At 38.8% G+C, this 13,685-nt stretch overlaps 1 protein-coding gene across 2 annotated transcripts in view; it reads left to right on the top strand.

Moving 5' to 3' along the window:
• LIFR (LIF receptor subunit alpha) overlaps positions 1-13,685 on the top strand; it is an 80,664-nt gene that overhangs the window by 22,139 nt on the left and 44,840 nt on the right. For both annotated transcript variants that reach the window (XM_035291646.3, XM_008992145.4), the window contains 4 exons: positions 3,848-4,008; positions 5,644-5,758; positions 7,175-7,314; positions 10,880-11,043. In XM_035291646.3, the coding sequence (XP_035147537.2) occupies positions 3,848-4,008; positions 5,644-5,758; positions 7,175-7,314; positions 10,880-11,043 (580 nt within the window). The remainder of the gene's footprint in view (positions 1-3,847; positions 4,009-5,643; positions 5,759-7,174; positions 7,315-10,879; positions 11,044-13,685) is intronic.

Consider the following 13,685-nt stretch of genomic DNA (forward strand, 5'->3'; position numbering starts at 1 on the left):
TATTTTCTTATATTTACAAACTTTGGTGTTTCATTTAGAATGCCAGATTTGCATTGTCTGGAAAAATCAATGTATTTGGCAAAATGAGGCTGGGGACTGCCACCTTAATGCTAGGCAGGGGGTTGCAGTTTGCACCTGCTGTGAACACATTTGTTACTTGCTTTGCCTCTGCATATTTGCATTTGCACCCTGTTGCTGCATTCTAATTTTGAAAGTTAGCTCCTGAAATTCTATAAAAATTTGTGCTCCTCTAATGGATAAGGCATTGAGAGGAGAAAAAAGTGAATTCTGACAATGTTCCTGTCAGGAATGAGCAGAGAAAAGCTTCACAAGCCTCCTTTTTTTCTGAAAGTACATCGGAAGTCTCTTTTCATGTATTGTTCTGGCCCACAGTAAGTCCATTTGAAAGTTTTTCTTGGTAGGGAAGTCTGTTGTATTATAAGCATAATATTGTATTGCCCAAATGACTTGTCCAGAATTCTCTATGTAAATATATCACATTAGAAAGTCTTCTTTGTTATCCTGCTTATTTTAAGTTAAGCAGGCTTCTGTGACATTGCCGTTGATCCTTCTGTCCCTGAGCACCGCCTTGCTCCTGCTCACTGACCTCCTCAGCAGAGTCTTTGATCCGTGGCTGTTGCTGGCGTAGGCTTTGTGTGAGCTTGCTCCTGTTTGCATGCCTGTTCCCCTGCTAGCAGGAATGGAATATTACAGCTTCACTTTGGGAAGGCTCTTATGTGGATCCTGAATAGAGCAGTCTCTGTGCTCCAATGGTGGAGGCTGAAGCAGGGAGGGATTAAGTGATTTACCCTCAGCCATACCACTAATTAGTAATGGAGCCAAGATTAGCATCTAAATCTGGAAGCACCTGGTCCAGAGCTCTTCCTCAGCTGCCTCTCTCCACCCCTTCTTGCACTTCTTCCTGGCATGGCAGTAGGGCCTGTGTTTCTTTTCTAGGATAATCAAAACTTGTAGTGAGGGACTGTCTCATTTCAAGATAATGTTTAGCCAGTCGGTGAATATGGTTTATGATTATTTGAGTCAGGATTTGAGTTTTAGGGTCATGTTTGGCTCCATTACTCAGTTATTCTTGTACAGTTGTGTCATTCTATAAATTCATCAGCTGGCATTTTAGACATTCTGTGAATACATTTTCATTCTAATAAGTAAACTCAATGACCCTGGAATTGACTAGGAAGTTATTCATTCATCCAGAAAATAATAGAACAGTTTTGAAATGTGTGCTCATGCCTTGTACATGTTTTGGTTATAATTATCTAAGCTATTTAGGATTCATTTCCTGGGTGTTTGACAGCACTTAACAATAACCAAGAAGAGATTTTGACATCTGCTTTTACTAAGAAGAATATTTTTCGAATTCTCTCAATGGGCTCCAGTTATTTAGATGTTGGATCTCTTTATCAAGTCTCTATTTCTTATATCTTTTCCAACATTTTATATTTTTTTTGGAATGATTACTCAATCTTTTTATTTTAATTTTTAATATCAGACAATATATTTAACTTCTAAGCGATTTTTCCTGTTACGCCTTTTTCATTGCATCCGCTTGTTTTTTTTTTAATGGTTATGCCATGTTTGCTCTGAGGATACTATTTAGAGTTTTTTAGGTTCTTTTTTTTTTCTTTTAAGTTTTCTTGTTTCCTTTATCTCTAAATAAGATTTCCTCTGGAAGTACTTTTCATTTTCCTTTCGGTTATCCTAATTTTCTCTTTAATATTTTAGCCTTTGCTTGTATGTTTTGTGATCACTGGTGCCTTGTGCCAATGTTGGAATACAATGAGGCAATTTTAGGTCTGACATGGAGTTTTTAGTGCATCGGAAGGACTTGTTGCCTGGCAGCTTCCCTCTAGGATGAAAGGATAAAGGGTGGATGGGAATTTTATTACTCTGGGGTACCCTAAATGTCCGATGTGGAAAGTTTTCCTCTTTGGCACCTGTCTGCATTAGCTTCTCTGGATTTCTTCAGACAATTCTTTTAAGTTCTATAGGAAGGATGCCTCTGTTTGCAGTGGAGACTGGGAGCATGTTGAGGTTGATATCTGTAACCAGATCTTAGAATCCTTTAGTTTCAGCTCTGTACCTCCAAGCCTTCTTCCTCTTGCACCAGAGAGGACTGAAGATGTTATAGCCATTCATCTAAAATTGTTTAGCCATCAGAATTAGTCGTCATCCCCTGTGCTTCCTCTGTGTTCCCTACACCTCAGACAATACACAAAATACACAAAGTGCTCTTACCACCTGCCAGACACTATTGCAAGCCCTTTACACATGTTTGCTCACTGGAGATGCACAACACCTTTGGGAGGAAAATACACTTATCACCTTCATGTTACAGATGAGGAAACTGAGGCACAGGGACATTAAGGTCACATGATAAGTATCATAGAGTATATTTGGGGTCTCACAGTAAGTGACCTGGTTGGGATTCAAACGTAGTCTATTTTTTCAGCCACTACTCTGTTCTTCTGTAATGTGCTGTTAGGATCCTCCCTCCATCTCTAGAACAGATTCTGAAACTGACCTTCTCTTGCCACTTCCCCTCTGAGACCCTCAGCCCTGACACTGGAAATCTTATTTGGGCTGTGGTTTCTCTGCCTCCATTCTCTGCCCCCAAGCTCTCTGCTACACAGCAGCAGAGAAGTCTTTCTAAGGTGCAGATCAGACTGCGACTCTCCCATGATGAAAACATTCAGACAGCTTCTCATCTCAGCCACATTAAACACCATACCCTTCTGACGGCCATGAGGCGCTCTGTGACCTGACCAGCTGCCTCTCTGACTCCTCTCTCTATTTGTCTTCTCTTCCGTCCTTAAACCTGGCGAGCTTGTCCATGTCCTAGAGTCTTGCTGCTGTTTAGAGCACTTTTCCCATCTTATCTTCACAATGTTCTCCTCATCAGGAGGGTCTCAACTCAGAATCAGACCTTCACTCCCTCACATACACTCAAGACATTGCCTTAGTGAAGTTTTTAAAGTACATGTCAGGATCTGAAATGCCTTATTTGTCTGTCTCTCTAAGCTCCTTGCCAGGAGGGGCTCTGTCTTGGTGGTGCTGTGCCTGCAGGGCTGGACCAGGCCCTGGCACTCAGGAGGCTGCCACTAAGCGCCTGCTGACAGATCTCTCTTGAGTAGCGCCTTCTCTCGCAGCCCCTCCCACCAGTCAGTCATCGCTCTTCTAAATGTTTCTGTCTTCAACAACATTTCTGTTGAGAGCTCTTCTACCCATGGTCCCGTTCCCATTACAGTTGTTAGGGTATTTGTTGAACTGCAGCCATTTGTGTCATTTATTTTTTTTCTGCAACTTCTCCATACTGTTAGCCTAGTTTTTTCTCCTTAAATTATTAAATTGATATGAAATGGAAACTTTCCATCGCCATATAAATGGGAAACAAAACTAATATAATTTGTCATAAATGACTAAACAGAAGTTAACGTACTAATTAAAATACATGAAAATATCAATTCAGGTATTACTTGAAATTGCCAAAACTTCAGTCTCATGCATTGCTTTTCTCGTTTTAGTAGTGTTAGAGTTGATAGCAATGTACTTATAATTTTTTTATAATTTTGTGATTATAGTTACAATTTTTAACTTGAAGCCCATCATTTGAAAATTGCCCTTGTAGCGTAGATAATGTAAAGCGACAGCTGTGTCTAATCATTGATATCTCCACAAGCCAGGGAAGCTTGAGTTTGAGTATCTCCAAACTCTCTAAATGTACAGTGTTTAAGAATCTGTCAGAATCTATTTTAGTGTTTGTGTGCACAGTGTAAGGTGAGCCTTCAGAACAATCTGAACACCATCTGAAATTCCTCTCCTAACCTAGGACTGACTGCATTGCACAGACAATGGATATTTACCTATGTTTGAAGCGACCATCCTGGATGGTGGCCAGTAAAAGAATGAGGACTGCTTCAAATTTCCAGTGGCTCTTATCAATATTTATTCTTCTATATCTAATGAATCAAGTAAATAGCCAGAAAAAGGGTAAGTGCATCAGCCTTCCAGAGAATAAACAGATTGCAGTTTTATTTCCATTCTGATGATGAAGCAATTTTGTTTCTTTATTGACCCCTTTAGGATTTTGGTGATTAAAATTCATTGTTTTGTCATCCTTTATCTATATACTTTTAGTTTCTTTTAAAAAGATCTTTAATGACAGATCAAAATATTCTTTTACTATAAAAAATGAGATATAATTTACATACAATAACATTTGCCTTTTTAAGATTTAGTTCTGTGAGTTTTGACAATGATGGTTATGTAACCATCAGCACAGTCAAGATAGAGAACAGCCCTGGCATTGCAAAAGCTTCCTGGCTGCTCTGGAGTCAGCTCTCCCAGCCTGTCCCTTGCCAGCACTGCCTTGTCTCCATAGACGCTGTTTCTGTCTCTATAATGCTACCTTTTGAGAATATCATATCAATGAAATCTAAATATTTTAAAATGTTACCATCTTATGTAAATATGTTAAGAATGTTTATGTAGATATTTATACCTTATTTCTATAAAGAAATTATCATCCTCCTGCCCCTTGGTTTAGTTTTTGTATTTTTCCATATTTAAACACATTTCTTTTCCCTAAGGTCATTCATTAAATTACTTTATTATTGTGATTATTGCTGCTTTATAAAATGTGAGCACTTGTCATATTTTCTGTCTGATATAGTTTTATAATTTATTGCTATAGTGAACATCATACCAGCCATGTACAAAAAGAAAAAATTTTTTCCTTAACATTTATAGAGTCTGAGATGGACTACCTTTTTTATTCTATAGTTGCCTTTCCCCCTTCTTTCCCTCCTGCCTTCCCTCTCCCTCTCTCTTATACCCCTCTTCTTTCTTCTCACTTTCTTTTTAGGGTGGCTTATTTCATTGCATAGTGCTTACCTGTTCCATGATGTAATGTTACTTTATAGATGTGAATAAGTACTAGTAAGATTGTAATCTTCTGAATCGTTACTTTTCATTGTTTAGGCCTACACCACAAATATATTTATCAAATGAACTCATGAGTTCATTACTGTTTAAATGTAATATACTTCTTAATAACCTAAAGATCAATTATGGGAGTCTGCCAAGGGGGCAGTCTGGTAGCAAGCAGTGAAGTGGTGGTGGCTAGGAGTTTCAGAGTTTTGTTGGAAGACATGGAAGGCACATTGCTTTTACTTAAACTTGTTTTTTTTTGTTTATTTGTTTCATTTTGGTTTTTGCCTTAAGTGGGCTATTGAAGATCAAGAGGTGCTAGAATTCCCTCAAGCCTTCTCTTTGTCCCAGTATGGAATCTACGTAAACAGCCACTCATTCCCTCAATTTGTCTTAGTCACTTGAAAGTGGAATTTTTGATAACAAAAGTTTTTGACAGCAAAAATTTTGACCCCAAAATCATCTAGTGGCTGGTCTACTTTCAGCAGTTTACCTTTTAGTTTTTTGTAACCAAAGCTGCAAAAAGAAATAGAAAATGAGTCCACTCTCATGATTCCGGATCATCTGTTTGAAAAGAACATGGGCTCTGTGCAGACACACATGCTTGTGCTTGCAACTGAAAATGATTGACCTTTTAGAGTGTCTTGTTAAGCATCTTCTATGTTTGTGTGTGTGTGTATGTTTCTCCTTCTCCAGAGGGTCCTCATGATTTGAAGTGTGTAACTAACAATTTGCAAGTGTGGGACTGTTCTTGGAAAGCACCCTCTGGAACGAGCCGTGGTACCAATTATGAAGTTTGCATTGAAAACAGGTAATTTCATTCACTTTAATTCACAATGAGCTAGGTTGAATTGCAGAATTGACCCTCAGTTCTTACTTTTGTTTCTTGCTTGTGAAACTAAAGGGTTATTTCCTGCTTGTGTTCTGTGTCCAGCAGAGTCTGTTGTAGGGCCCCAGGCATTATGAGGTATGGTGGCAAGATGAGTAGATGGGACAGAGTCTGCACTGGCTTTCAGAGCTTCCATCTTGATGTGGTAGATAAGACTGTCACTCAGATTTCTCCCACCAAATAAAGCCACATGGCCATGACTTGCTTCAGAGACCTAGAGAAGGATGGTCTTATTGTGAGTCCAGAAGGGGAAACCTGAAAAGTTTGGCAAAGAGCACACATGCCCACCACAGGCCAAACAGAGAAGTTAGTTCTGGCCCCCTGCTCCCCTGGGAGATCACAATAAACAAATAGTAGCAAGGCTGTGGGTTTTGTGCAAGGGAGTGGACACTAGGAGTATGAAAGTCCAGAAAGGCTGTCAGAGGAGTTATAATTCTGGAGTAGGCACAGTCAGTTTTCTCAGCAGAACAAGAATAGGAGGACATTCTAGCCTGAAAGAATATTGGTACGATGGCTTGAATGTATGAGGTGGCATGATTTGGAGAATTCAGGTGTTTTTGCATTGTTGATGCCTAAAGAAGCCTTGCCATGTGAGGTTTAGAAGGAGGTGAGCAGGACCCATTCAAGGCCAGAGTCCTAAGCACCCAGCCCTAAGGCAGAGGCTGAGTGCTTGATCGAGGCAGGAATGCAAGAAGCATGGAAAGTCCTTTTAATAAAGTAAAATATTTTTGAGAAGTTTGAAATATACATGAGCAACAGTATATGGAATGTAAGCATGCTGAGGAGATAAGGGCTGTGGAACAAGAGAGGAAAATACCATTTTGCCTAAAGATACCAGGGGAACTGGAAGCATTTTGAAAGCAGAACCGAAGAGGAAGTTCTGTTAAGAATAAACTGAATAAACCATGAGCCAAGGCAGAGGAACAGGTGAGTTGCTAGTTTCATTTCCTTTGTCAGCATCCAGTGAGCACCGTCCTACCATGAGGAGCACTGTGATCTGCTGGTCCTCAGCGAAGGGGTGGAGTGTGAGCAGTGGAAGTAAGGCTGCAAAGGGAAGGTTGAGGCGGGATTTTGAAAGGCATGCAAAAACTCCAATGTATGGAGTCATCTATGCTTACTCTACTTTTGTTACAATGTGGTGGTTTTTACTACCACCACATTGGTAAAATTAGTATCAATCTGTTTTTTTCAGTCTTAAAATGCAGTATAGCCTATCATGTTTTTGCACCAAAAAGGACATAAAGTATTTTCCATTGTATTTTATGTTAACCAAATTTTTATGAAAATTATACCATTAATTTTATTCACTAATTAAAATTCAGTTTCTTATTATTACAGGTCCCATTCTTGTTACCGATTGGAGAAAACAAATATTAAAATTCCAGCTCTTTCCCATGGTGATTATGAAATAATAATAAATTCTCTACATGATTTTGGAAGTTCCACAAGTAAATTCACACTAAATGAAAAGAACGTTTGTAAGTATTTGAAAACAAACTCATTGTAAAGTAACTCAAGTGCCATTGTTAGTATTGTAGCACTTTCTAGTTCTTTGAATTTCATGTGTTATGCTCATACTTTTAATTTACTCAGCAACCTTCCTATCAGTTGTAGATGGTAGCCAAGATTAGAAGGAAGTAAACTTTTCTTCTAGCCAATCAAAATAGCCCAGAATTCAAGCTCCTTCCCTCAGTTCCATACTCTTTCCTTAGCCCCCTTTGCCTCCTTGACTTCTGCGTACCTTCCAGAATTTCGCAGATGCGCCTTGCTCTAGGGCATAGTCTTGTCAGGGAAGCTACTGAAAGATGAAAATATTAGAATCAGAAAGACAAATCAAGACAGATTCTAGGAGATTCAGTCGATTAACAGTTGATCGTGTTTTACGTATCGTGTAACGTAGTGGTAGCATTTTAAATAATAATGGTCCTGAATGTGACTAGAATAACAGTATTAAGATAAGAAAAATTGTAAAGCAAATTAGGTGAGTGTAAGGAAAGGAAGAGATGGATACATCAGCAAATCTTTGAGCACCTACTATGTACAAGAGAAGCTCTGCGATGCTTGTATAGCTGTCCTTTAGAGGATCTGGGTCTCTTGTCAATTTGTTACTAAATAAAAGTATAAAAATTAAGTGTCTGTGGATCTAAAGAGACTTTCTAAATTATAATATAAAGCAAACAAGATGTCGTATGTACACACACACACACACACACACACACACACAGTTTATACTTACCATGTGTAAGCACAGAAAAGTCTTCGTGAGATTTTTAATTTCTACATTTCTTAAAATGACCTGAAAATTTGGGTCATTCTGAAGCAGAATAAATAATGTGAGTCCTGTAAAAAAGCTGGGAAGACCCTTATCTCCTGATGTTCTAAGGAAGCAACAGCACATAGGTTATGGGTAAAGCTGAATTAGCATTAGAAGAAAATATGAAAGATTTTCATTAAATTGCTTCCCTATTTAAAAAATTCTGAGTTTCTAGAAAGCAAGTTAACATTGTCCTCACATGTCTGTTTAGCACACACACAAAAATGCAGACGGCAGTTCATGGGAGCTTAGGGGAAACTTCCCTATATGCTATAAAGAAAAGGAAGGAAACAGTGGCTTTTAAAAATCCTTTTATTTGTAATTATGGCCATTACTGTCTTTAGCTTGAAATATTGAATATGACTTTTGTTTTTACGGGTAGCCTATTGCTATTTAAATAAAATGGAAATTATGTGGACTTTTCAGGGAGGGAAGCATTTTAAAGATGAACATTGCCTTAGTAAAATACTCCTGTGTTTTATAAATTGTAAGTTACTACATCATGTGACATCCTTTGATGTCATTTGAAGGAAGAACTGTGTTCTTGGAAGCCTCTTGCTGTTTTCTAGTCACACTGGCACCCAGAACTTTCCCTGCTCTGGCACCAAATCAACTTCTTGCCTCTTGTTTGTCTGTGTTTTTCCTTTTCTACAAGCAGCTGCCCACTTATAACTCTTTTATAAAGCATCCTCCACTGTCTTTATACAGCTATGTAACTGTTGACTTTGATTTGTAGTTTAGACTGTAAATCCATGTATTCTTTGTCCTGTATAGCCCTAAACACTTTACGTAAATCCAGTGTTGAGCACTGTATTGGGCAAATTTTAGTTAAATCTATTTTTTATAACTTATTTTTAAGTTTCAATGTTAATGTGTATTGATTTGTTCTGCCCTTTTTGTTATTTAGCATGTTGAGCTACCCTAGCCCTGCACTCACCTGCAGTTTTGGGCTCACCATGACTTTATGTAATTGGTCCTTGAGCTTCTAGGATAGAAATGAGGGTAGAAAGGGTGAGTCTCTGGATTTCTTCTAACTCACCTTTGCTTTACTGTTGTTTGAGGAGGAAACATGCAAGAAAGTCCAAGACTCTGATTCTCAAACCAGAAAGCCTACATTTCATAGAATGGAACGTGCTCATACCTTTTTTGTTTTCCATTGATCCAAAATGTTCTATGATTTACCCGTCTTTAGGGAGATTTAATGATTTTCAAGGATACATTAGTTTTCCTACTACGTTTTTTAGTGTCCTGAATTCTCCTGGAAGATGCCCTAACCTTTGAGCATGGATTTTTCTCTTTACCTTTTATAATGCAGCTTCAAGGCCTACTGTTCTCCTAAACTACTTTCTCAGATGTTAACAGTAGCTGTGCCAGTGGTTTTTCCTCAGTCTTCCTCCTTAAACTGTTTTATTTGGCCCAGGCAACAACTATTTGTTTTTCTTTTGACAATCCTGGATTTTCTCTGGTTTCCTTCCGCTTCTAGGATTCCCTCTCTGGATGTTTGCTGGTGTTTTTGGTTCCTCAAAGGTGTCATTGGCTATCAGCAAAGGAGCTTTGGCTGGTTTATGTGTATGTGTTCATGCTCCTTTCTTCGCTATACTCAGTGAGTTCCTGTCAAGTCTACATCCACGCCATGGAGTCATGGCGTCTTCTTCCCCTGACACTTACTCATCCACGGCCAGGCTTCTGTGTCCCTTCACAGTGGCTCCCAATTCCTTTTGCTTCTCTTGCTGCTTTCTGAGCTAGAAACTTGAGAGATACTGGTTTTTCTTTTTCATTAGAACCAACCCTTTATTTCTTTGATCTAGTCATTTCTTTGAAATGTCCATGACATACTGTCTTTTCCATAGATGACATCTTATGTTATGTCCTTGTTACTTTAGCCAGGATTGCTCCAGTGGTCTCCTAATTGGTCACCTTATCACCTCTCTCAATTCCCCATAGTCTGTGTTGCATATCACTGATAAAGGAACCTTTCTGAAATACTTCTTATATGCTGCTTTCTGCGCAGAAACCACTGGCTTCTTAACTCAATGCCTTCATCACTGAGGCAATCCTGCTACTATTTAATGGTATCTAAAATCAGTAACAGCATTTTTCAAGTGGGTGACATCCCCCAGCATGAGGACTCTGACCCCAGGAGATCCCTGAGACAGCTGCAGAGAAAACAGAGGGAAGCTTTTACCAAAGGAAGCTTTCTGTACTTTGTCATTTTCTTAGGGCTGGCCTGCAGCCATACAGAGGAAGCTCCTTTTCTTCTCTCCGATGTTGCCTACCTGTAGGTTCCTGACTAAATGACACACGAGTACTGTGGAAACCGAGTTGCTACTTGTATGAGAAAGTGGGCTATGGATTTGAAACAACCAGCTAATAAATAATTTTCTTAAATTTGGCTGATTAAGCATTGAGAGCCGCTTCTACAAATAAATTACATATTTATTCTCCTTTTTCAGAATTTGAGAGAATATTGGTTGTTTCCCTTTCTCATTAGAACCAACCCTTCATTTCTTTGATTCAGTCATTTCTTTGAAATATCTGTGACATTTTATCCTTTCCATAGATGGCACCTCAGTCCATGTTCTTATTAGGTTCTAGAGTTTCGTTTTAAATCTTGATGATTTTTTTGTCAAGAAGGAATAGAGTTTATAAGTAGTTGATTAATGGAGTTACAGTGTGAAAAATCATTACTTACCTTACTAAGTCTTCTCTTTTGTTTCCTTTTTTTAAAGCCTTAATTCCAGATACTCCAGAGATCTTAAATTTGTCTGCTGATTTCTCAACGTCTACATTATACCTGAAGTGGAATGATAGGGGTTCAGTTTTCCCACATCACTCAAATGTTATCTGGGAAATTAAAGTTCTACGTAAAGGGAGTATGGAGCTTGTAAAATTAGTAAGTTTGAACAAAAAGATATTTTCTTCCTATGGCATTAAAGAAACTGAATAATTTTTTTCAAGAAGTCTTAAAGTGGTATCAGTGAACTTTTGGATTATTCAGAAAGTAAGTCAGATATCTTTCAAGGTTCATTAAAAACATGCTATGATTCAAAAATCACTTGTTAATTATTAAATGATGTATAACCATTATGGATAGCTTAGGAAATTAAGGGAGAAATAAGCCGCAATTCTACCACTTGACCATAGTAAGTACTGTCTTTCTGTATTCCTGTCTGGACTTGTTTATATGCATGTTTTTATGTAAATGAAAGTGCACATTTAATTTAATGTATTATTTTATCTTTGTCTAATGTTTTAAAGCATATTTAGCAATAGTAATTGCTGAGAAATTTTTTATAAGTCTCTAAGGTTGAATTTATCAGTACGTGCTTTTTCTCTCTCGTTTTTTAATCCTGTTTATGAATGGCCTGTAAGGATTAATGAACAACAGTTATGAAAAGTTTGACAGCTGTTACATGGAAATACTCACTTTCAGCCTTTTACTCTTTTTCTTGATAGATTTGGAATTTGCTTAGTTACAGGTTTAAGAATTAGACCATCTCGTGATTTTATAGTTTATTTGTTCAAGTTGCTCAAGCACATAGATAAGATACTAAAGATAATAAATAAAATCATTCCATATTTCATACCTATTGTTTCTCTTTGACAACCCATGTATTTCATTTCTAAAATAACAATAGCTAGCTAGCACCTAGGTTATATGGGACAATAGTCTATTGCTCCTAAGCTACATACAAACCTGTATGGCATGTTACTGTACTGAATAATGGAGGCAATTATAAGGGTAAGTATTTATATCTGAATATAGAAAAAGTACTCTAAAAATATAGTATAGAAGACTTTAAATGGAGGTGGGGCTTCAAGATGGCTGACTAGAGGCATCTCGTACTCCCTTTCTCTACAAAGAAGAACCAAGATAGGGCATAATAGATAGTCACACTTCAAATAGATCATCTTTTAGAGAGCATCGAGATTCAAGAGAAGTGACAGGAAGCACCTAAAGCAGAGAAAGATAGGAAAGTGAGGCAGCCAGCAGAACACCAGCAGTGGCTCCACTGCTAAAGTACATTTCATGTGTCCAGACAGAGTCCCCTGCCTGCAGCTCCTGATGCACAAGTGGGGCATGATGTGCCACCAGTAGGGTTGAAGCGTGAGTGAAGCGCAGACTGTAGCTGCTGAGACTAGAATGCAAAGTGTGCATTTCCCACTTGCTTGCCTATGTCTACCACTGAAAGTAATCCTACCCACCCCCTCTAGCAGGGCCGCAGCACAGCCACTGCTGCTGTGCACCTGAGTATTCTGCAGGAAGCCTGTAAACACTGAATGCTTCCCTACCACAGCTAGTGTCTCCATGCATCGCTAGGGGGCCTGAGGAAAAGCCCAGCTAGCTTTGTTCTCTTGCCCTGGTGCCAGAACTTACAGCCGAGGGGCCTAGGAATCACCTAGCCTAGTCTACCACCATTAGCACCTAAGCACTCCTCCTAGGGGCCTGAGATTGGGCCCACACACCCTGCTGCTACCACCACAGCTGGCACCTACTGCACATGCTACCTGCGGGACTGAAGACTGGCCCACTCAGCACATTGTATCTACCACCAGCACCAGAGTGCACTGCTCAAGACCCAGCAGGTTATCCCACCACTGCTGCTGCCATCACCCACATGACACCTGCTGGCCAGGGGCCTGAGAAACTACTCAACCCACCACTGTCACTGCCAGCATCCACGCAAGCCACCTGGAAGCTCAAGAATTGAACCCCTTGGACCTGCTAACAATGGGGCCAACGAATGCCTTCCTTGGGCCCAAGGACTGGCATACTCAGCTTACCACTGCCACTGCTGGGACCCAAAGACTGGCCCACTTTCACCACTCTTATTCAACATAGTACTGGGAGTACAAGCCAGAGCAATCGGGCAAGAGAGAAGATAAAAGGCATCCAAATTAGGAAAAAGAGAGTCAAATTGTCCCTCTTTGCTGGTGATATTATCTTGTATCTAGAAAAGCATGAAGACTCCCCCAGGATGTAAAATCAATACAGAAAAATGAGAAGTGTTTCTATATGCTAATAATGAACTGGCCGAGAAAGAAATCAAGAAAGCAATCCAGTTTACAATAGCTACAGAAAAATAAAATATGTAGGAATAAATTTAATTGATTAGTTGAAATATCTCTGTAAGGACAACTACAAAACTGATGAAAGAAATTGAAGGGATACAAAGACATTCCATGCTCATAGATTAGAAGAATTAGTATCATTAACAGGACCAAACTGCCCAAAGCAATCTGCACATTCAGATTCAATGCAATCTCTCCCCAAATGCCAATGCATTTTCCACAGAAATAGAAAAAAAAAAATCCTAAAATTGGTATGAAATCAAGAGAAGCCCGAATAGCTAAAGCAATCCTGAGTAAAAAGAACAAAGTTGGAGACATCACACTACTCAACTTCAGAATATGTTAAAAGGTTGTCTATAGTAATCTAAACAGCATGGTACTTATATAAAACCGGATGCATATACCAATGGAACAAAGTAGAGAATCCAGAAATAACTGTTTTTATAGCCAACTGATCTTTGA

The sequence above is a fragment of the Callithrix jacchus genome, chromosome 2 (genome assembly GCF_049354715.1).
Source record: "Callithrix jacchus isolate 240 chromosome 2, calJac240_pri, whole genome shotgun sequence".
Lineage (NCBI taxonomy): Eukaryota > Metazoa > Chordata > Mammalia > Primates > Cebidae > Callithrix > Callithrix jacchus.